At 44.9% G+C, this 23167-nt stretch overlaps 1 protein-coding gene across 7 annotated transcripts in view; it reads left to right on the forward strand.

The window, feature by feature from the left end:
- LOC101336875 (teneurin-2) overlaps positions 1 to 23167 on the forward strand; it is a 465743-nt gene that overhangs the window by 290364 nt on the left and 152212 nt on the right. For 5 of the 7 annotated variants that reach the window (XM_073802777.1, XM_033853543.2, XM_033853546.2 and 2 more), the window contains 3 exons: positions 8708 to 8902; positions 14024 to 14224; positions 15928 to 16140. In XM_073802777.1, coding sequence (XP_073658878.1) covers positions 8708 to 8902; positions 14024 to 14224; positions 15928 to 16140 — 609 coding nt within the window. The remainder of the gene's footprint in view (positions 1 to 8707; positions 8903 to 14023; positions 14225 to 15927; positions 16141 to 23167) is intronic. The other 2 variants (XM_073802778.1, XM_073802779.1) reach the window with 1 other exon arrangement.

Consider the following 23167-nt stretch of genomic DNA (forward strand, 5'->3'; position numbering starts at 1 on the left):
ACCTGTGATAAAACGGTCGAAGAACCTCTGCACATATTCAGCACAAAGTGCATGCCGGGCCCTGTGCAAAGGGTTTAACCAGAGTGATCTTGTGTCATCCTCACATCCTGCATCATTATCATCCCCATTTCACAGCTAAGGAAACTGAGGCCCAGAGAAGTTAAGGTACTAGCCCAGGTATGGCTTTAGAACCCTATGTATCAGCATCCCCTGTTAACTCACAGCTTGCTGGCTTCTCCCCACCCGCCCCCCAAAGTTTCTGATTCAGTAGGTCTGGGGTGCTAGCATCAGCCCGGAGAGCTTGTTAGATATCCAAACCCTCAGGCCCCACACCAGACCCTCTGGATCAGAATCTCACTCTCACGGCATCCCCAAATGACTTACGCGCGCATCCAAGTCTGAGTCTGGATGACGTTGCCCTTGGACTCTGCTCATGTGGCCCAGAGAGATCTGAACGGCAGCAGCATTACCACTTTTATCTTCCTTCCCCCCAGCTTGCCAAGCAGGTGTGGAGGATGCCTGCCTCCCCAGTTTGGAAGCTGCAGTGCCCTTTATGTGGTGCCCTCATGTGAGTCCATGCGTCTAGAACGTGGCCACTCCCGCTGTTTCCCAGGCTTGTTGCATCACCAAACATACATCACTTGGCAGGACCTACCTCAGTCAACCCTCCCCCAAGTCAAATCGCTTCTGAGACTAAAAACTTCTTGTTTCCCTTTTAAACTACTAGATGCGTTGCGGAACAGTCTTACAAAGCAGAGTGCCTAACCCCGGAGAAACTTGCTGTAGGTGTGATGCGTACAGAGGTGGGGAAGTACTCCGGTTTTAGAAAAAAACTTCCGTATTGGGAAAAAAAAAACCAGTCTTTAGAGAGGTCAGCTGGGATGGGTGCTGGGAAAGAGAGTGTTTCCCCCCCTTGTCTCTTTATGATGTGATGATTTGGAACAATTTTCTCCTAAAAAAATAATGATAATAAAATCAAATCTATACATTTCTTATTATGTGCCAGGCATTGTACATGCACTGCACAGACAGTACTTCATTTCATCCTCTTAAAAACACCATGGGTTTTTCATCCGGAATTTTTGTCCCATTTTAAAGATAAAGAAATTGAGGTGAAAAATTGTGTCCATAGTTACACAGCTGGTAAAAACGAAGGGATATTCGGGCTAACTCATAAGCCTACACTGCCTGGTATTGTTCTACCTGCTGGGGAGACGGCAGTGAATAAACAGACCTTCATGTCTTGGGGGAGCTCCCACTCTTGTGGATAACGAGACACCAATAATTTGCAAGCTGGTCTCAATGCTTAAAGCATAATAAGAATGAAAAGCTGCTTCAATCTGGACTTGAGCTGCAAAAAGCTTACTGTGTACCCTGAAAATTTCAAATATTCATTATATAATTAATGCTGTTCAGTCACACACACACACACACACACTTAAACTTTTTTAAGAACAGCTTAAGCACTTATCGATTGAGAACTTTTATAACTCTCAAAATGGAGGCATCCCCATATCTCTACAGGTATTTTAAATGAGTTGAATTAATCATAGGCTTAAAAGTCTCTTGCGATCTTCGTTAACTTCCCTGGGTTTAATTAAAACATCTGTGCACTTTTAATTTATCGATTCATCCAACTCATATGTCATGTTTTTAACACACCCCAGTATGCTCTGCATCATTTTTAACCCGATTTCCACTTAACTAAAGCAATTAAATTCACCCCGGATTAATTAAAGCATCCATACTTTCGTGCTTAAGTCAGCCCGTGCTTCTTTCCCCACATGGCTCCTGAATGTCAGAGATCTGACGCACCTGATGAGTTTTTCGTCCTTGTGGAAATTCTTCCCTGAATCACTTCCTGGCTTATTAATATGCCATCTGACAGAACGGGAATGAGGAAGTGGGTGCACCTGAACTTTGGCCCTCTGAGCCAGAGACTGTGCCGCCGTCTGTCAGAAGCTTCCTTCGCTTTCCTCTCTTCACGGGGGGCCTGCTGGATCTTGCCCCCCTCCCCCGAGACCAACTAGAGTGTCTGAGTGGTCCAGGCAGGAAGGTGGGGGGTAGCTGTTCTGCTCAGAGCCAATCATCGTGAACAGAATGCCTGGTGATCTTTGCATTTATACTTTCGTCATTGCTCCTTAGTTCTGCTTTCCAACCTCCTCACTCTTCCTACAAAAAACAGCCCTTTCTTGTCCTGACCATTGAATAGGGAGGGAAAACTGAGGCACCAGCGTCGACAGGCTTCACCGTTGGGCATGGGATGCCAGACAGGTTTTCAGATAGGGACAAGTGATCCCCCTAGAAACTAGTTTGGATTTCTGCCCCTACCCACCGTGACAGAGCCCGTTTCCCCTCAGCCATGGCAGTGTTGAGGGTTATCGGTCTTTTAGATTTGTTTTGTTGTTTTTTTTTGTTTAATTTTTTAATTGAAGTACAGTTGATTTACAGTGTTGTGTTAATTGCCGTTGTACAGCAAAGTGATTCAGTTGTACATATATATACATTCTTAATTTATATTCTTTTCCATTATGGTTTATCATAGGATATTGAGTATAGTTCTCTGTGCTATACAGTAGGACCTTGTTTATCCATTCTATATATAAAAGCCTATAGATCTTTTTAAATCTAAGTCAAGGATTATTTCTCATTTTTTTTATCTATACTTATTTAATGGCTAATGAAGCTGAGAATCTTTGCATGCTCTTATTGGCAGTGTAAAATTATATTTATATGTCCTTTGCCCAGGTTTTCGTTTGTCTGTTTTTATTGATTTGTAAGAGCTCTTCGTGTATTTCATATATCAAACATTATTCTGTGAAATATGTTAGAAAATATTTTTTCCCAGTGTTGCTCATCCCTCAGTTTTGTTTAGGGTGTTTCTTTATCATGTAGAAGATTTAAATTTTAAGTAATCAAATCTGATCTTCTTGGTTTCTGGAATTGATATCTTTTTTATACATCCCACTCTCAAGAAAATAAAATTAGTCTTCAATATTTTTTCTAATACTGTTGTAGTTTATTTTTCTATTTGGATCTTTAATCTGTATCGGATTTATTTCTGAGTATAGTGCGCAGTAGAGGTCAAACGTTATTGTCTGCCAAATACGGTGTCTAACGCCGCACCGTAAGATGTTACGGTAAAACCCAAATGAACTTTCAGGCCAACCCCATAGATTGTCAATTGCAAGGATCGAGTAAGAAGCAAAACTTGCCTTTCCTGAGTTTGGCTCAGCAGCAAGCTACGTCCACAGTCTCGAAAGACAATGGGACACCAGTTTTGGTTTCGAGGACACTGAACTTGGTTTGCCTCACCTCTGTGATCCAAATATTATATCCTCAATTGCTTCAGGAGACTCAAGGCATCTTTGTTTCTCTGTCCCTTTTCCCCACCACCTAACCCAGCTACTAGCACATATTAGCTTCTTCATAAGTGTTCATTGACTAACTGGGATGTGAGGCAACCAATTGTTAGTACGATTTTGACACTTTACCCAGAGTACTAGGTTCAAGTATTCTCAAGTCTCTTTTCCAGAAGGGTTTTCAATCAGATTTCAAAGCATTTTTAAAAGACATATTATTTGTTTTTTGTTTTTTAATTTTATTGAAGTATAGTTGAGTTACGATGTTGTGTTAATTTCTGCTGTACAGCAAAGTGATTCAGTTATACATGTATATATTCTTTTTCATACTCTTTTCCATTATGGTTTATCAGAGGATACTGAATATAGTTCCCTGTGCTATACAGTAGGACCTTGTTGTTTATCCATTCTATATATAATAGTTTGCATCTGCTAATCCCAAACTCCCAGTTCGTCCCTCCTCCACTCCCCTCCCCCTTGGCAACCACAAGTCTGTTCTCTGTGTCTGTGAGTCTGTTTCTGATTTGTAAATAAGTTCATTTGTGTCATGTTTTAGATTCCACATATAGGAGATATCATATGGTATTTGTCTTTCTCTGTCTGACTTCGCTTAGTATGATAATCTCTAGGTCCGTCCATGTTGCTGCAAATGGCATTATCTCCTTCTTTCTATGGCTGAGTAGTATTCCATTGTATATATGTACCACATCTTCTTCATCCGTTCATCAGTTGATGGTCATTTAGGTGGTTTCCATGTCTTGGCTATTGTAAATAGTTGCTGCTATGAACATTGGGGTGCGTGTATCTTTTCGAATTATAGTTGTGTCTGGATATATGCCCAGGAGTGGGATTGCAGAATCATATGGCAACCGTATTTTTAAAAAGACACATTGTTCGAAAGTCCCTCCGCATATCTAGCCCAGCCCACAAATGACTTGTCAAGTTGCAGGCATTTTTCCCTCTGTCTGTCTGGCTGGCTGGCTGGGCCTCCTCAACCCCGTCTACCTTCTCTCCAGGTAGTGTCTGTACTGTAAGCTCCAAGTAGGTGGGACCCCTTTAACTTAAAGCAGCAGACACGGGTGGCTTGTCCTATTACTTCCCACTGAGTAAATAACACTGATAACTCATTTCATCCCTTACAGAGAACTTTGGGGGGAGAAAAAAAAAAAGCTCCAGCTTGATCATTAAAATGAGCTTTGCACCATTTAGGTGAATCTAAATGGTGTCATTTCTTTTTGTCATCAGCCTGTTAACTTGTCAGTCTTTAGTGGCGGTGGTCTATTTTTCTTCTGCGCAAGTCTTAGAGCTTCCATTTACTAGTTTTAGTAAAACAGGTATAGTGACTTTGTGTAAACATTTTAATTAAGTTTAAATAGGAAGTTGAATGTACGATGCTGTGCTCCTGGAAAGCCTTAGGAACAGGGGAGAGAGACGAGGACATCAAACTTTCCACATGTGATTCCAGAACCATCTTCCTCCCACAACCGGAGAAGACTAGGGGAAGAAAAAGATGATGTCTTTCTGTTAGTATTATTTGATGCTTTTCTGGTGGTGGTGGTGTGTGTGTGCCTTTGAGACCTACTGCATTTTTAATTTTATTAACCCTTGAAGTCAGTCTGGAGATTCAGTTTGGAATTTCATAAGGGAACATCCGTTAATTACAAACCAGGTGTCAGCTACTGTTTTGAGTCCTCAGGCATTTTAGCACACTTACCATCAACTCTGAGAGAGAATTTTTTTGATGGGGAAAGTGGGTCTCAGAGAAGTACAGTGATCTTGTCAAAATCCCAAGGCTGGTAAGTGATGGGTCTGGATTTGAACCCAGGTCATTCTGGCATCGAAACCCTTATTCTTTCCACCTGTGTTCCATATCACTTCCAGGCAGGTGCAGTCAGAATTGTTTGTCCTGTAACCTGTCATAAAAAAAAAATCTTGTAGATTTAGTGATAGTAAAACTATAAGAAAAGTTATTAATGCAGGAGGTCCCCACCTCACGCAGCCTCTCACATGAGAACCAAGCTGAGCCTTACATACTGTGATGCTCTGGGTTGAGTTGTGTCTGAGGATGAGTCAGTTACCCTGAGGGAAGGAGTTCTCCGTGCAGGTCAGCCCAGTGACCACTGGAAGGCGCTCATCTGACACTTGCCCTCTGTCCCATGGTAAATGGGTTACGAGAGAGCGTCGTTCTTCTTTAACCTGCCTTCTGCTTTTGTTATGTGACATCAGCAGAACCTGTCAAGCGCCCTGCTTTCTGGAGAACATCACAGTGTTTTTCATTTTCTACCACCCTCCTGGTGAGCATACAGCAAACATATTGAAGGAAGGCTGCATTTAGAATGTGGAGAACTCCCTGACCTGACTATTCTCTACCTTTTTTTTCCCTGAGTAATTTAAGTAGGTCATATTTTAAATTTGACTTCCCAGGCACCTGGTTTTAAATAAAATCCATTCTTACCTTCTAGACAATCCAATTTTTTTTCACCACTTGGAGTCTATGCAGAAGAAAAACAGTTACAGTATGAATAAAGTAAATAATCGCAACTGTGTTTTATCAATTAATAAAGACAATAATTGTTTCCTCTTTACGTTCTACCCTCTTCCACCTTTTGGGTGGAAGCAAAGTGCAATGGGAGCCCATTGGTGGTGATTTGATGTAACTTTCTCTGCCATCCAGGACAAGTTCAATATATATATAACCCTCATGTCAGAAACAGCCCTTGCAGCTCTTATCACTAGGCATGGGTAGCCACGCTTCTTACTGTTTTCCTGTTTGAGTGTGCAAGGGAAGAAGTGCGGTAAGAAATGATGCTGATTCTACTCTTCCCACCAGGAGATATCCCACAAGTGTTACCTAGATCAGAAACGGCAAGTGAGTTTTCTCTTGCCACCTCCACCTGCTCCCAAGTCCCAGCCAGGGCGCTACATTGAAGGTTTTTAGGCTCTTCCTAGGCTCAGGAGGACAAGATGCCATGATCTGCCCCTGCAGAGGTGCAGGAAGGGCGAACAGTAGCTCATGTGCACTCATTTGCCCTCCCTGACCTAAAGCTTAGCATGAGTGTTATGGGGCACTGACATGGAACCAATTTACTTTGTCCTGGAAGCCCTCTCAGTACTTTGAGAAAGCCCATCGTTTCTCATACTTGTTGGTATTTGCACGGTCTCTAATCTGAATCTTGGGCACCCTGGTTCAAAACTCTTTCGTCTACCCTCTCTCAGACAATCAGCATGGGTCGCAGCTCTACAGATCTCTCTGCTCAAGTCTCTTGGAAATAGAAGGCATGCTCCCTACATTTAGAAAGAGTTTATCTAAATTTACCATGTAGCTTTGATGTTCTCTCTTTTGATCTCATCCTTCTTCTCTGGTAGATTCATAAGGATAAGAATTCTACTGGAAATGGTTGTTTGTACAACTATTCTAAAATAGAACATGGGGGTGGGGATAGCCCCTCGATCATATGTCAGCTGTTGAGATGTTTTTGTTTCATGTCAGTTTCCAGTTAGGGTCAATTACAGTCAACACACACTTCACGAGAAAAAGGCATTGTATGTAAGACATGAGGTCCACCCTAGAAATTGTTCTTTCCACACCTTTCATAAATGGCTATTTTGTGCTTGCCCACACGCCCACCACTTGGGAGTCCCTGAATGTCAGGAACATAACAGACATACTTACTCAATCAAGCCAACATTGATGAATGCAACACTGGAAGGAAATCAACAGTGATAAACATAGTCTTGTCCTTGAGTAGCTTACTGTATCTTGGGGAAATTAGACACGGAAGGAGAATTAATTACTATAAAAACTAAATAGGACATGACCACAAGAGGGGCACGGTAAGGTGGATGGGGCCTTTACTAAGGAACGATCTAATTAGGTATGTAATCGCGTCAGGGGATGGGGAGACCATTCTAAGTCTTCTACAGGTACATGTGTGCCAGTTGCAGGCACACATGTACCTGTAGAATTCTTGGAGCCTGTGCATTCCAAATCACAGGTAACCCAGGAATTGTTAAAACACCCCTGTCGGTCATTTCTGAAGGTCCCTGAATGCCAGTTCCATAGCCTGGAGCCATGCCCTCATTTTAGGCTCGTGGTGGAAGCCAGGTTGGAAATTCAGGTTCTTTACAAACTGATCCTGAAGTGAAAAGTCCAAGGTCTGAAGGTGACCACTAAAATCTCACTCTTGATGACCTCCAAATGGGCAGCATTGGCACGGTTGAGGCCAAACTGGTAAGAACTGTTGGCAATTCATACCAGACCATCCCCAGATAGTCAGCCTTCTTCCTATCAACAGAGGCAAGAGGGTCCCTGCTGACATGATCTGCTAGAGATTTCATGTCTTCAACCTGCCCTCCCCTTCCTTATTTTTTTTTTTTTTTTTTTTTTTGCGGTACGCGGGCCTCTCACTGTTGTGGCCTCTCCCGTTGCGGGGCACAGGCTCCGGACGCGCAGGCTCAGCGGCCATGGCTCACGGGCCCAGCCGCTCCGCCGGCATGCGGGATCTTCCCGGACCAGGGCACAAACCCGTGTCCCCTGCATCGGCAGGTGGACTCCCAACCACTGCGCCACCAGGGAAGCCCTCCCCTTCCTTTTTAATGAACATAAACATCAGGAGTAGGAGTTGACTAATCTGAGGGTAAAATATTCAGCAAAATGGGTTCTGATCCACATTACTGACAGCAGCAACACGCACGTCCATCCAGCTTAGTCAAAGGCACAGCTTAGAGTCCAGGCAACCTGGTTTCCAGTGGGGCCCCCCACTCGTGACCTTTGTGATTTCCAGCAAAGTAATTTCACCAATCTGAGCCTCAGCTATAAAATGGGAGCGTGATTCTAGCCTCCCACCTCGTTGGTTGATCATGATGATTCAGCAGTAAATTGCGCGTGAAGGATCCTATGCCGGGCCCAGCATATAATAAGCATTCAGTTGGTGGTAACTGCTGTTATTAGTAGCATTTTTCAAATTAATTTTTATTGGCGTATAGTTGATTTCCAATATTGTGTTAGCTTCTGCTGTACAGCAAAGTGAATCAGTTATACATGTGCATATATCCACTCTTTTTTAGATTCTTTTCCCATACAGGTCATTACAGAGTATTGAGGAGAGTTCCCTGTGCTATGCAGTAGGTTCTTATTAGTTGTTATTAGTAGCATTTTTGTTGTGGTGGTCATTGTTTATCTGAAGATGGCTCTGCACCTCCGTGGCCCAAGTCCCCAGCCAAGAGCACTGCAAGCAAAGCCGAGAGGCCCGGCAGGCTCAGCCTCCTTAGACAGACACAGCCCTTCGGGCGCTGTCCCCAGCCCCATCCTCTGTGACCCGGTGCTCTGTCTTTGCTCTTTGCAGCCGCCTGCCCCGTCCTGTGCAGCGGGAATGGACAGTACTCTAAAGGGACATGCCAGTGCTACAGCGGCTGGAAAGGCGCGGAGTGCGATGTGCCCTTGAATCAGTGCATCGATCCTTCCTGCGGGGGCCACGGCTCCTGCATCGATGGCAACTGTGTCTGCTCTGCCGGCTTCAAAGGCAAGCACTGCGAGGAAGGTAAGCGCCAAGGGGTGGGCTGGGCAGCCATGGGGGCGGGAGGCGTTTGCAGGCCTGGACCTTTGCTAGTGAGCCCAGTCCTGGCTCCGTGTTTTGCAAAGGAAGTTTCAACATTTTGCACTTCAAACCCCTCGGCTTTGATGGACTTCTTAAGCTGTAGAACTTAAGAGAGAAGGCTTGCCCAGCTGACTCTGGAAGACATGTTTTGTTTTCCCCTTCTTTATGTTAATTAGCTCCTTTTCTTTTTCTCCTTTGTTTTTTGTCTTCTGTCTCCCTCTGCTTCTCCTCCCCTTCCTGCTCTTTCTTCTCCTTTTCCTTCCTTCCCCTTCCCCATCTTCCTCTTTTTTTCTGCTTTATTTAAAATCCTCTGAATTGGGAATTATGGTATCCAGAAGAAAAGACACAAGAACCCTTAATCCTCCTCCCTTCCCCAAAGCTGTTTTCTTTTTTTTTGTTTTTCCTTAAAGCTGTCCCTGGTAATCTCAGAGCCACATATGTCTGTGTAAATCTTTCTGCAAAAATTAATATCAATAGAAGGCAGTCAGGCTTGAAAGACTATAGGTACCTGTGTCATTTAGAGACACCATGTAGGGCAAATGATCCTGGTTACCTACAGTCACAGAGACTTAGAGGAGAGTGGGCGTGCGGCGAGAGGGCTGGGATTTGATGAGTCCTGAAGAGCTTACTGTAGCGTGCTTTGAAGTGGTCGCTAGCACACATGGGCAAACCAAGCCTGATCGGAAGCTGGGGGGGGGGGGCGGTTTGGGGGAGGAAGTACAGGAATACAGGGAAAGAGCACCTCTCCGGAGGTGTTCGGAAACCAGCTCTAACTAGTCCTAGTTGCTCTGGTTAGTGCTCCTGGAAGTCATTTGGTAGCAAGGTGTTGGGACCTGTCAGGCACTGGAACTCGGCCAGGCTGCCTGTCAGCCTTCCCCCTCTGTATTTGCCCTTCCAGAGTATGGTTTTAGTCGCCCACCTATTGCTTTTCCCCTTATAAAGAATCAACCACAGTTAGTAGGAAGGTAAAAACCTAGGTTCTCTCCATCTCTCGCCTGCTCCCCTCCCTTTGAATTGGCTCCGTCATTACAGCCCTCACTGCAAAGTAGTGACAGTGGCTTTCCCTTAGATACCCACATGGAAGCTCCCTTTGTGACTTCTCCCATTTCATAGTTTTTAGAACTATTTCCACAAAGACTCAGCTTCTGTGACATTATTCTTCTAAGATTTTCCAATACATCACTGCTAGTGCCCTTAATGGGGCCCAGAAGTGTGACCCCCCCCCCCAGATCCTCATTTGCTCAACTCTCTCTCTATTTTTCCTCTGTAATAAAAGGTAGGGGCTTCCCTGGTGGCGCAGTGGTTGAGAGTCCGCCTGCCGATGCAGGGGACACAGGTTCGTGCCCCGGTCCAGGAAGATCCCACATGCCACGAGCGGCTGCGCCCGTGAGCCATGGCCGCTGAGCCTGCGCGTCCAGAGCCTGTGCTCTGCAACGGGAGAGGCCACAACAGTGAGAGGCCCGCGTACCGCAAAAAAAATAAATAAAAATAATAAATAAATAAATAAAAGGTAGCCTCCCTCCCTCCCTCCATCTGCATCATAAAACCAAATTGGGAGCTTGGATGGAGGAAGTGCTGATTTAATAACCCTGTTTGAAAGGTTAAAGTTCTTAAAGATAAATGGACTGCCGGAGGCAAAGCTGCATTGGCTGAAGACATGGGAGAGGCCAACCATATGACAAGCAAGGTTAACACGACCTTTTGCATGTACCTCATTTGGCAAGAGGATAGTGATAGAGCAATGGTGTTGCCCATCTTAGAATTTTTTCTGTCCAGTCAAGATTGTGCATATCTGTATGAGTGGGATTTCAAGTACTCTCTCAACTTTCTCACTCTCCCACCTGGTCTCATTTAAATGTTCAGAATGAATTAAGCATCCAACAAAACAAGGAAGCCACGTGGATCATTATGAAAGGATGAAATCGCCTCTATTGATTTCTGCTACCCCAAAAGAATGAACCGAGATGATGCATATGCTGTTTTCAAAATAGGAAATGGAATCAGAAAGCCTGGATCAGCCCTTTTTCTTCCATTTAGCTTTTTTCTTTCTGATATTCATCATAGTCATAACGTTCAGTTTACCTGAAATGGCCATGGCAACGAAATCAATAGTTGTCATCCTCCATTTCTGCTGCATAAACATTGTTGTACTATTAGCAAATTTGCACAAGAAAATGAAAGGACAGATTCGTGAGGTTTCACTCGATGATGTCTGGGGGAGTGGGAAGGTGAGACGAGAGAAGAATTGACATATTAGTTTAAGTCAGCCATGTTTTCATGTCAGTTTCATGGTTGAGTCATTTTTCAATGACATTTAACTTCATAACTGTAATTCATGGTTCTTCAGGGGGTTATAGTACATACTGTTTGTAAAACTCCTTGACCTCCTTTTTTATCCTTAGGGACAAAAATTGCATTCACAACCCTTTTTTGTCAAACCTACAGAGGGCCCAAGACTAAATGAGTTCTAATGATTTCAGCTGCCAGAGGGCTGGTGGTATAAGGCACATGGTACTTAGCTGGTAAAGGCCACTGTCCCCCTTTTAAGTATAACACTGTTTCTATTTATAAAGCTTTGTAAAATGCCATCCTCCCTCCTGCCTGCGGAACACTGAGGAGGTGGCCACGAGACCATCATATGAAACTGGAACCAAATTTAAAATTCATAGTGAAACTACTCCCCTTAAAGTCTGACTTTAGTTATTCCATCAGCTGCTATGATTATATAGCACAAAGGGCATGTTTACTGGTTTCACTGACCTGAGAAAGGGTTATCTCATATTTCTAGATACAACAAATGGTTCTTTTGACGACATTCCACTCCAGGGCTAATAAATCTCGGTGGATTTTCCTCCTTCCTTCATACTGTAATTCAGGCTAGAGAAGCGAAAGCTAATTTATCTGGAAGAAAAGTGTCATTTTTTTCCTTTTTCTTTTTGGTATATTACTTTTTATTTCATCCTTTTCGAAAAAGATCATATGATAGTTTTTTTCAGTTTTTTGAGAACTCCTAGCTATTGGCACCTCCCCAAACATTTTAAGTGACTAATTATAGATGGAGAGTGATTTTTGAGGCACATCGCACATGAGGTATTTTTGTGTAGATTTTGATTTTGCTGTGTTTGAAATGGGGACAGAGTGAAAAACTAGAACTTTGGGATTTTCTTTTATGAGAAGAATATGGACAAGATTGATTCTGAATGAATGAGTTCATGTTTTGCAGATTCCAAATTGCACAGCATTCTTCCCAAAAGCAAGACGTTGTTAGCCCCCTTTTCTCTTTCTTGTCAGTCCTTCACACTGGAAATTTGTCTCATTAACAACAAATGCTTATGGCAAAGTGTGCCGTTTATCCTCACAGCAATTACGTATTGAGCACCTACTGTATTCCCTTGACTGTGAGAGGCATGAGATGTTAAAGACATTGCACAGCCTCTTTGTGAATGTCTTCCATGTGTTTGAATCTTTCAGTTCATTTACATCGGATGTGCTCCACCCTCCTGAATGGAGCAAATTTGAAAATATCAGAAAGGGTTCATGTCATCAGGAGTAATAGTCCCCAAGACAATGAGTTCAACATTAAAGTGATTGTAACCAGAGAAAATGACATCGTCATAAATGTCTCCAACTAATAATAAGTCACTGAAATGTACCTTTTTGAGAGTATTCCTGATTAAAAAAAAAACAAAAACAATGGCAGCTTTTGCTTCCCCGTGGCTCAAATAGTTTTGAACTGATTTCCGTAAATAACGTCTTCCTGAGAAGGTCCAAGTGGGATCCTGAAAAAACATCTCTTAACGCTGAAAATTCTTATTTCTGCCTCAAGCTGTGCCCCCAGTTGATGGCAGAAGCAAAGGCTTTAATCTAGGCCAACAGACCTGATTTCCAAGCTGTTAAAGTGAGCGAAGTTTGTGTCTTAGTCAAATAAGATGACAAGACCCCGCCCCCCACCATTGCTCTGATCCATAAGGCACCATGTGAGACTCACGTAAGACCCCTGTTCACCACTCAGACCCCACGGTGTACAGTGCCCTCTGTGCAAATGCCACTGCATCATTTTCTAGGAATACGTAAGGACGCTGGTCTTCCTCTAAAAAGCCCTATTTGTCCATCCTCAGGCTGGATGGATGTCCAAAGTTTGGGGTCACATTCTCATACAAAAAGTCCTGTCCTGAGAACTGGCCTTTGCAGCTCACTGCTCTCCTCACTTTGAGTGGATTCCAGAGTAATAAACTTCAAGTCACTACTGGATGTATAGCCACTCTGATTACTAAGAGGGCCAAGCAATCAGACCATGAAACTGGCAAGAACAGCAGTGACTGGAATCTGACCGTTAATTCGCCTGATTAACAGTCTGGAGGGAGGTCAGTGCCACAGCCAGAGACTCACCCATCCATTTTACTAAGATTGTGTGTAGGAAGGTTACCCCTTTGGGATCACTTCCACACCCAACTTCACCTCTTCTTTCCTGCACATTTACTAACTTCCAGTAGATGTGTGCTCAGAGAATGAAAACTAATTTTAGACTTAGCCTAAGTGAAACTTAATTAGGAAAGTGACTCACGCATGAGTGTCACTGGTTTTCTTTTTCATCTTTTGGTACCTTCTGTAGTCAAGTGTTAGTGAAGTTAGACTGAGCCTCTCTACTTTTCTCTCCAAAAGTGAGAGATGATCGGGTTTGGTATTACACGTAGAGACATCACCAGCATTCATGGCCCAGTCTCAGAAGCCCTGATGTGGTTCAATAAGATGCTAATGCTTCTAAGTACAAGGTTCTCAAGGTTGGATGATACGTCTCTATATTTGGTTCCTCCTGATTCTGCTTGAGAAATCCCCCTTTTTCCTTTACATTCTCTTCAAGTTTGAGATTTGGTGTTTTAACAAATAAAAAGTCTTTAATTCTTTATGGGTATTCTTCAAGGGGCCATGTACTACCTGGGCTGTTCCATTTGCTTGCAGGTGGGTAGGAATTGGTGCAGCACTGGTCCGTTCAGCTGTAAACTGCTGTTTCATGGCCCATCCCCCATGAGTGATCAATACTTTTCCTCTTTGTTTTTTTTTCAGTTGATTGCTTGGATCCTACGTGCTCCAGCCATGGGGTCTGTGTAAATGGAGAATGCCTTTGCAGCCCTGGCTGGGGTGGCCTCAACTGTGAGCTGGCGAGGGTCCAGTGCCCAGACCAGTGCAGTGGACATGGTACTTACCTCCCCGATACGGGCCTCTGCAGCTGTGATCCCAACTGGATGGGTCCCGACTGCTCCGTCGGTAAGCCAGGAGGTTTCCTCCTCACTTTCCCCAACACTCATGCCCTGTGTTCCTTCCAAAAGCCCAAACAGATGGGAATCTGCTCTTTCCACTCGGGATGGAGGGACTTTGGTCAGCTGCATAGTACCTCTCTTACTCTATCCTCAGTCATGAAGCCTTTGATCCTTGAGAAAAGAACAAACAAACAAACACCACTTGGTCCTTGTGCCTCGTTGGTTTCATCACTGCAAATGGATGAGGGGCCCGGGAGGGATGCTTCCCTTTGCATTATAGCTTTCTTATGTATGCTCCCTAAAGGTACCAGAAAACAAAACAGAACAATTCAGTCCCAGACAAACTGAACGGAATGTCCTATAAAAGAGAAAAGACGCTCCCTCGGGGTGCCAGGTGAACATGTTATAAAGATCTGCATACTCCAGTGACAGGAAAATAATGAAGTGGCACTGTACCCTTTATTTTCCTAAAATTAAGAGTACGTGCCTTACCTCCCTAGTGACCTTAAAATGGAATGGTTCAACAGTTCAAGCCAGTCTCCACCTTTCCAAGAATGGTTCCGTTCACACTGTCAAGCGCCTATCCAAGCAAGCCATCATCCTTCCGCCCCCTTCTGTCAGATTACCATGGCAATCAGGAAGGGAATCTATGCGAAGCTTTGCTACAATGGGAAAGAAATGAATATTTCATTCCAGAAGGAAAAAAAAAAGGAAGAGTCAGTTAACATGGGCTATTTTGGGTATCTTCTCAGCCCACTCGCCTCTGCCTGCAGCTCTGATGTGGGTGGTCCAGGCCAAGCTCTGTGGAGGATGGGGGGAGGGGCGCCCTAGATCCGAGACCCAGCGGTGCTCCCGACGTGCCGTGTGACTTGGAGTGAGTCACTAACCCTCCTGGCCTGGTTTCCCCTCCCCTGGCATGATGAGCCATGCCTCCCTCAGTAGTCTGTCATAAGGGTGAATGCCTGGCACGTGCTTGTCCTCGAGTGAGAGGTCTGGAATGCCAGAGCGTGCATATCTGTCTGTATGTCTCCTCCCCAACCACAAAAGACTTTGAGCTCCTTTGAGAAAGAGGCTGTGTAAAGGCAGCACGATTAGAGCGGTCATGATTGCCACCAAGGTGCCGATCTGGGTGACAGCTGGGCCTGCAGTCATCAGCGAGGTTGGAGCCGCTGGGTCTCTGACTGGCCTCGGGTCAGTTCAGGCTCTCAACAGGGAAAAGAATCCCAGCTGGCTGGGGAGTCAGGCTCCGCAGGTATCTTTTCAGGTGGGCACCTCCCGGGTGGCTTTACCAAACTGGTTGAGCAACGATGTCTGACCTCTTCCTGGGACGGTCTCCAGCCCTAGAGCAGTGGTTCTCACACTTCGGTGTACGTCACAGACACTTGGAGGACTTGACAAAACAGATTTCTAAGTCCCGCTCCCCGCGTCTCTAAGTCAAGAGGACCAACCGGGGCATAAGAAGTTGCATTTCCGCATAGTTCCCCAGTGATGGCACTGCAGCCAGTCCAGGGACCCCACTGTGAGAACGCTGCTCTAGAAACTACCTCACAGTGGATGAACACCCAGCCAGTGGAGAGACAGGCCGCCCAGGATGACATACCTCTGGGCCTTGGGCCAGCTCCAAGGACCCGGGCCATGTGTGTGGTCTGGCCTCCGGTGGAGGGTTTCGCCGGCTGTGGTGTTGAGCTGTAATCATTGTTTTTCTTCCAGAAGTGTGCTCAGTAGACTGTGGCACTCACGGCGTCTGCATCGGGGGAGCCTGCCGCTGTGAAGAGGGCTGGACAGGCGCAGCTTGTGACCAGCGCGTGTGCCACCCCCGCTGCATTGAGCACGGGACCTGTAAAGATGGCAAATGTGAATGCCGAGAGGGCTGGAATGGTGAACACTGCACCATTGGTAGGCAAACGGCAGGCACCGAAACAGGCACATATTTGCTTTATTTTCATAAATCGTAGATCTATAGTGATGGTCGTGCGTTGCAACTGGCTGTTCCTGCAGGGACACGAGCGCTCTCCAGCATTTCCTGCTGCCTCTCCAAATCTCCCAGGGCATAGGGAAGGGAAAAGCAAGGTCCTGATTGGAAAAGGCTTTCCCTTCTTTCCAGAATTCCAGATGGGGAGGAAAGGGAGCAGATCGGATAGGAAAATCCATCCAAATTACTAATCGTGGAGAAGGGAAATGCACACGCATGGGAAATGGTCAGGGCCTGGAGGTTTCAAGCACCCCAAATGACTGTGGTCTTCAAGTCTCCCCTTTTTGAATACCCTCCCAGCCGGATCCCTGCTTGCTGGCAATAACTGAACTCACTTCTTTTAGACCAGGTTGGATGCAGGGCAGGACTCCCAGGTTTCCTGGGTAACCAGGTACCCCTCTAATAGGTTTGAGCATCCCCTTGTTGTCCCAAGACAAGGCTCTGTCCTTGGGCTCCTGACCCTTCCCCTCACCACCACCATCGATAAATGTCTCCTCCTCTGGCCCCATTTCATTCTCACTCAGTCATCTCTCTGTATATATAAAGCTTGATGACTGAGAATATTTCTTAAAAGGTCATTTTCTTTAAGAAGTAATACTTCTCAAGTTTCTTCGGTTTTGGTTTTGCTTTGGTCCCGGTTCGGGGTTGGTTTCATGCCAAGCTGGCTGAGGCCACGTGCTTGCATGGAAACTCTCAGAGAAGTCTCTATCCAAACTACTAACATGACCCCTTGAACTTATCTTGGATTCTAGCCATTGAGTTGGGGGCCCTCCCCTCTGTCCTAGCCCCAAGACCCCAGGCACCTGGAGTGGGAGGCAGGGTTAGGAGCTTCTCCAGGGCTGACTCATGAGCTCAGACTCAGTTTCCCATGCTGTTCATTTGGGTGGTCAAGCAGAGAGAAAGTGCTCTCTGCATTAGGTTTCCCCCAATTCTATCTAATTGGGCATCCGAGGGGCAGCGTGCCTATCCAGGCCACGACCATAGCACTGGGACCCTGCCGGGACAGTCTGTTGGCAGTGAATTGTTTTTGCAATCGTTCAATGGTGCTCCAGATCCCGTTCCCCCTGCAGCCGCTTTCATCTTCAGTTCCCTGCAGAGTCTGGGGGATAATTCAGAAGGCGTTCAAGGGAAGGAAGTGCACAGCCCAATACTGAGACAGTTTAAAATCCTTATTAATAGCTCCCACTCTTCAGGGGTGTTCCTCTTGATATCCTTTTGCATGCTTGGTGTGATCTAAATACAGACCCTCCCCGCCCTCATACCTCCATTGCCCCCAGTCTCCCTCCCCAAAAGAGCTCTTGCCAACCTTTAGGTAGAAAATCCCCCTTTGTCTCAGTTCACACAACCCAGCCTCAGCCTCCCCTTTGCTCTCCCCTTCCCGCATCTGCCGAGGGTTTAGCATCCCGCAGGGGTGCCTGCTGACTCTGTCCTACCCACAACTCATCTCTACTCTGGGAAGAGCTCACAGCAGGGCAGCCCTGATGGATCAGAGCAGAGGTTGGAGAACTGTAGGTGGGGGTGCGGACCAAATCTAGCCTGCTGCCTGTTGCTCTGTGGCTTACGAGCTAAGAATAGTGACATTTTTTTAAGGGTTGAAAGAAAAATATTTCCTGACACATGACAGTCATATGAAATTCCAATTTCAGTGTCCCTTAAACAAAGCGTTAGTAGAGGACAGCCACACCCATGTGTGGATGTATCATCAGCTTCTGCACTGCACCTTGGCCTTCAGTCATTGCAACGTGGTCCACAAAGCCATTTGTTGTCTGGTGCAAAAAAGACAGGAAAAAACTGGCCAACCCCTGAATTGGAGAGTTGCGCAAGTGTTGGCAGGGAGGAAGGAGAAAAGAGAAGAGGGTCAACATTCACTTTAGAGAAAGGATACCAATTGTGACTTGAAGGCCATCGGGGGCCAAGGGAAAGGGAAGGGTCCAAATGTCACAGAGAGCGAGTGGAGAGAGAACAACTGTTGCGTGGAAATGTCTCTGGGGCCTTTGAAGATGAAATGGGAAGATGGTAACTTGAGTCTCACAGAAGATGGTGAGGATGTGGCCAGCAGCAGAACACAGGAGATGATTCTTTCTAGCCAGCCCTTTGGGTGAGATGAATTAGAGAAAGGTGTTTTTGCGACTTGAAGTGTCTAGTTCAAGTTTCACAGCTCCGTGAGCTCTTGAGAAACAGAGAAGGGGCAGATGTATATGCCAAGTAAAGCGCCCCCAAATGAAGCTAGTGACGTCCCAGGAAAGTCTCTCCTTCAGAATTATGATCTCTCATGACTTCATGAGCTCGCGCTACGTATGGCATAAAGATCTTTATCACCAAAGTCTGTCCTTGTGAGAAATTAGGGCTCTGTGGCTTTATTAGTGGTATCAATGCCGCCTCCTCGCAGATGTACATACATTGGGCTTTGCTCAGAAAAAGCCAAGCATTCCTTGGTTGGTGAGATTTGCTATTCAAAGTCTAGAGGTGTTCGTACACATGTAATTGCTCCTTTTGCTTTTCCTCCTCTGCCCCCAGAGCTGTTTCATGGAGTTTTAATCTTTTATTTTGAGCAGACTCTCCTGTCGATTCACTCTAAGTGAATGCCGCAATTTACAAGCCCAGAATCAGTCCTCCTCCTCCTCGGGGATACTGACGGTCAGAAAATAAAGAGAGGCTCTTTGGTCCCTTTCAAGCAGAGCCTCAAATGCTATATTTTGAAAATAGAAAATAAATAAGAATGAAATGGAACCTAGCCTGCAAAAAAAAAAAAAAAAATGCATTGGGAGGTTCGGGATAGGGCAAAGCAGTGGGTGCTTGGGTTGTCTGCGGTCTATTTTCAAAAGGTCATGGTGCGACAGTTTTCTTAGGGTCATTGCAAAGAGTCAGCTAAGCATTTCACATCAGTCCTGGTATATCAAGTTTATTTTACCCAAGGAAGCAAGAAGACAGATGCAGGGGGGAAAGGGATGAGGATAAAAGCACAGCCTTCCAAAACTCAATCCAGTAGAATCACCAGGATCTATCCACGCTTGGTCAAATGCGTTTCTGGAATTTTTCAACCAAATTATTCTTTTATATTTGGATATTTAATACATATTGCTAAAGATTTAAATATAAGGTATAACATTTCAGTGTTAACTGGTAGAGCTGACTTGCCAACAGGTTGGATTCTACCAAGCAATGATCTTTTATTAACTCTTTCTAACAAGTTAAATACAGAGTATGGCAAAAATCTCCAGAATTGCAGAGAGGAGAAATAGACGTTGAATCTAAATCAACCACAATTCGCGTATCTCTTTGGAATATATTAGCATTATTTGAATAGGCTGCAGTTTACTCATATGAATAAATCAGAAGGCACATTGTGTGATTAGACTAGTTTCATTCTTTAAACATAATCCTAAAATGGGTTGTTGTTCCTATCACCTGCCATCCCTCCCACCACCCCTTATTAATACTGTGGATTCAACCTCAGCAGTCTATTCAGAGTCTATAACACCAGGGCATAAAGGAACCGTAGAATAACTCAGAAATCTCTATGAACTAGAGTAAACTCAGATAAACATCTCTTATAAAGAAACAGAGTAAATGTTAACATGTTCCTCAAGCAGAATAGTCAGGCAAAATACAGGGAGAGACCAAAGTTCTTATTGCTGGAGATTACACGGAGGAAAGCAAAATGCTCATTGAAGGTTGTTGCTATTATCGTAAGCTGTCCAGATATCCACTCTAAATAATACAGGCTAACACACACACAGAGCAGATCCACCAAAACTAGGCTCTGACCCTAGCTGAACTCTTTGATATCTGGGTAGTGAGCAATGTCTATAATGGTTATTCCAGCCTGTTTACTTTTTCTATGTGGTCCTGACCTCCAGCTGCATTTCAGAATCATGAGGACTGGATTCCCAGGATCGTGTGGGACTGAGTAACCTGCCCCTGTACCACAAGTCAGAACAGTTTTCTTTTCCCTCTATCGCACTGGGACCCTTCTATTTTTCCTCTTTAATTGGTTGGGGAAAGAACTGGGTTCTTGTGATGTTAATAAGGAAAATGAATCTTTACCCAAGGTAAAACCAGCCGTGCGACAATCTGATGTGCTGATTAAGTGATTGTCATCAGGAGTAGACAGGGTCACAGTTCAAGAGGGAGAGAGCTTCGGAGCTACAGGGAACAGGTCAGGAAGAAAACGACTGTCAAAATGAACCAACTTCAGGGCTTCCCCGGTGGCGCAGTGGTTGAGAGTCCGCCTGCCGATGCAGGGGACACGGGTTCGTGACCCGGTCCGGGAAGATCCCATATGCCGCGGAGCGGCTGGGCCCGTGAGCCATGGCCGCTGAGCCTGCACGTCTGGAGCCTGTGCTCCGCAACGGGAGAGGCCACAACAGTGAGAGGCCCGCGTACCAAGAAAAAAAAAATGAACCAACTTCAGACTGAGTACAGCTGCTTCTGCATCTCATTCCAGCTTCATTTAAGTTATGGAAACTTTTTTTTTTCTTGTAGCTATTATCCTTCAACATTTGAGCTTTCATGACTCTACAATGAGATATCAAGTTGAGATAAAATTAGCCACTGCGGAGCCATCCTTCCCACTAGGTCTTTGGAAGCAGCTAATTCTCTGATTGGTTCATTAACCTATTCCTCCGGGAGCTCTTATTGGAACCTGTCCTACGATCTCCATTTTTTTCTTTTTTTTTTTTTTTTTTTTGCGGTACGCGGGCCTCTCACTGTTGTGGCCTCTCCCGTTACGGAGCACAGGCTCAGGACGCGCAGGCTCAGCAGCCATGGCTCACGGGCCCAGCCGCTCCACGGCACGTGGGATCTTCGCAGGCCGGGGCACGAACCCGTGTCCCCTGCATCGGCAGGCGGACTCTCAACCACTGCGCCACCAGGGAAGCCCCAAGATCTCCATATTTTTTGAAGTGAAAGCCTAAAGTGATAGTTCTTCACTGTTTAAGATTATGGGCAGCAGAGAGTAGGACATGTTCCACTGCTGCTTTTTTTTTCCCCTACACGTAGGCCAAAATGTGAGCCTTTTCATTGAAGATCAGGAATCACCACATGCCCAGAAGCTCTCTTCACGTCTGGGTCAGGCAGTCTGCCCAGGTTTCCTACCCAAACTCAGAACAAGGCCCTGGAGGTAGAAGTTATAGGAACCCATTTTCAACTCAATGCAAAAAGTGGAATATAATGAAAGGGAAAGACACTGCCTCACAAGTAGTGAGACTCTCGTAGCTGAAAGTGTTTAGTTTCTTAGCCTAGATGTTGAAGAGGGCCTTTCAGGGGAAGGTAGACTAGATAGACACAAAGCTCCCCCTGGCTTTATGGCTCAACCATCCTCTAGTTTAAATGGAAACATTTTTTTGGTATGACTTTCTACGTGATTTAGTAACATATGCCCCAGCAGAAAAGGAGGTCTCATCAAAAAAGAAAAGAGGGGAAGAAGTCTTGCAGTTATAGTTCTGTGGGGAGACAGTGAGTTGGAGCATTCCTTGTACCATCACCTTCATGTTTCAGAGGGTCCCCTTGATGTACTAACACGCGGCCCACAGGGACAAGGCCAGATCCAACAAGTAGATAGCTTGATACGAGGTATCACCGCGTTCACAAGAGCAAAGAGCTAAAAACAGTATGGAACTCTTAGAACAGAAACCCATGGGTGAGAGTTAGCATGAGGAAGATTCCAGACTCAAAAGAAAGGAAAACATCAAAGAATAAGAGCTGTTGAAAAATGGGCTGCACTCCCTGAGTGTATGTAGTGAGTACTCGGTCGCTTGAGCTCTTACAGAAGAATCAACATTTCTTCCAAGACTATCAGTCTTGGGTTCCACGATATACACTCAAGACTTTATATTAAAGAAAAAGGGAATGCAGAGAGGGCCCCGGAGCAATGAACTCCATAAGATGTTCATGATGGGCATTTTCTCATCACCTGCTAGCTGACTCATTGTGGTATCATGAAGAATAAATGGACAGAGGACAGGAGCTCTGTGTTCTAGGCATGACTGTGCCACGAACATTCTGGGTGCCCTTGAGAAGTCACCCAACCTTTCTGACCTTAGTTTCTTCCCAAGGCCCATGAGGGGGGTGAACCACATCACTGCTCTCTAGAGTGTGGTCCACAAACGTGAGGTGTTTTTGTTGGTGTGCAAATGTATTTTATTGACTGGTTATATATGGGGCTTTTAAAAAGAAGTATTAGGAAAAACCATAACTAGCTCGTTAAACTCATGATTACATGGGCATTAATGCTTAGGGATGTTGAAAAAGCAGGTAGTGATATTAGGCCTAAGTAAATTTGAAGAAAAATATTAAGTAAATAACAGTGCAGATATTGCAAATGTCACGAATGCACTATGTGATTGACTAGATTTAGAACACACTTGGATGAGATGATCTCAAAGGACCTGCCCATCTCCAGAAATTTATTACTTTTGATGCAAATTTATATGCATCCCGTGGAATGGTCCACTCCAGGACAATCAAATCCTTCTCTCTTCTGTAAGGTCAGGGAGGGTCTCCAGGTAGATTCCCGTAATATACTGATACACTTTACATCAAAGGGATGGATACAGCAGAGTGTTGGTTTTGCCGATGATACGTTGTGAATTTTGTTAGTCTGATTATCTGCTCATCTCAGCTCCAGTTTGTATCTGATTTACCTAGAGGATGCTTCTGTGCATTGAAGAACTTCCTTCAGTGGTTTATATTTGTGTTTCTTTTTTTAAATTTTTTATTGAAGTATAGTTGATTTAGAATGTTGTGTTAATTTCTGCTGTACAGCAAAAGTGATTCAGTTATACATATATATACATTCCTTTTTTAAATATTCTTTTCCATTATGGTTTATCATAGGATATTGAATATAGTTCTCTGTGCTGTGCAGTAGGACCTTGTTGTTTATCCATCCTGTATAAATTAGCTGAAGTCTGCTAACCTCAACTTCCCACTCCATCCCTTCCCCAACCCCCTCCCCCTCGGCAACCACAAGTCTGT

This window comes from Tursiops truncatus, chromosome 3 (assembly GCF_011762595.2).
Source record: "Tursiops truncatus isolate mTurTru1 chromosome 3, mTurTru1.mat.Y, whole genome shotgun sequence".
NCBI lineage: Eukaryota > Metazoa > Chordata > Mammalia > Artiodactyla > Delphinidae > Tursiops > Tursiops truncatus.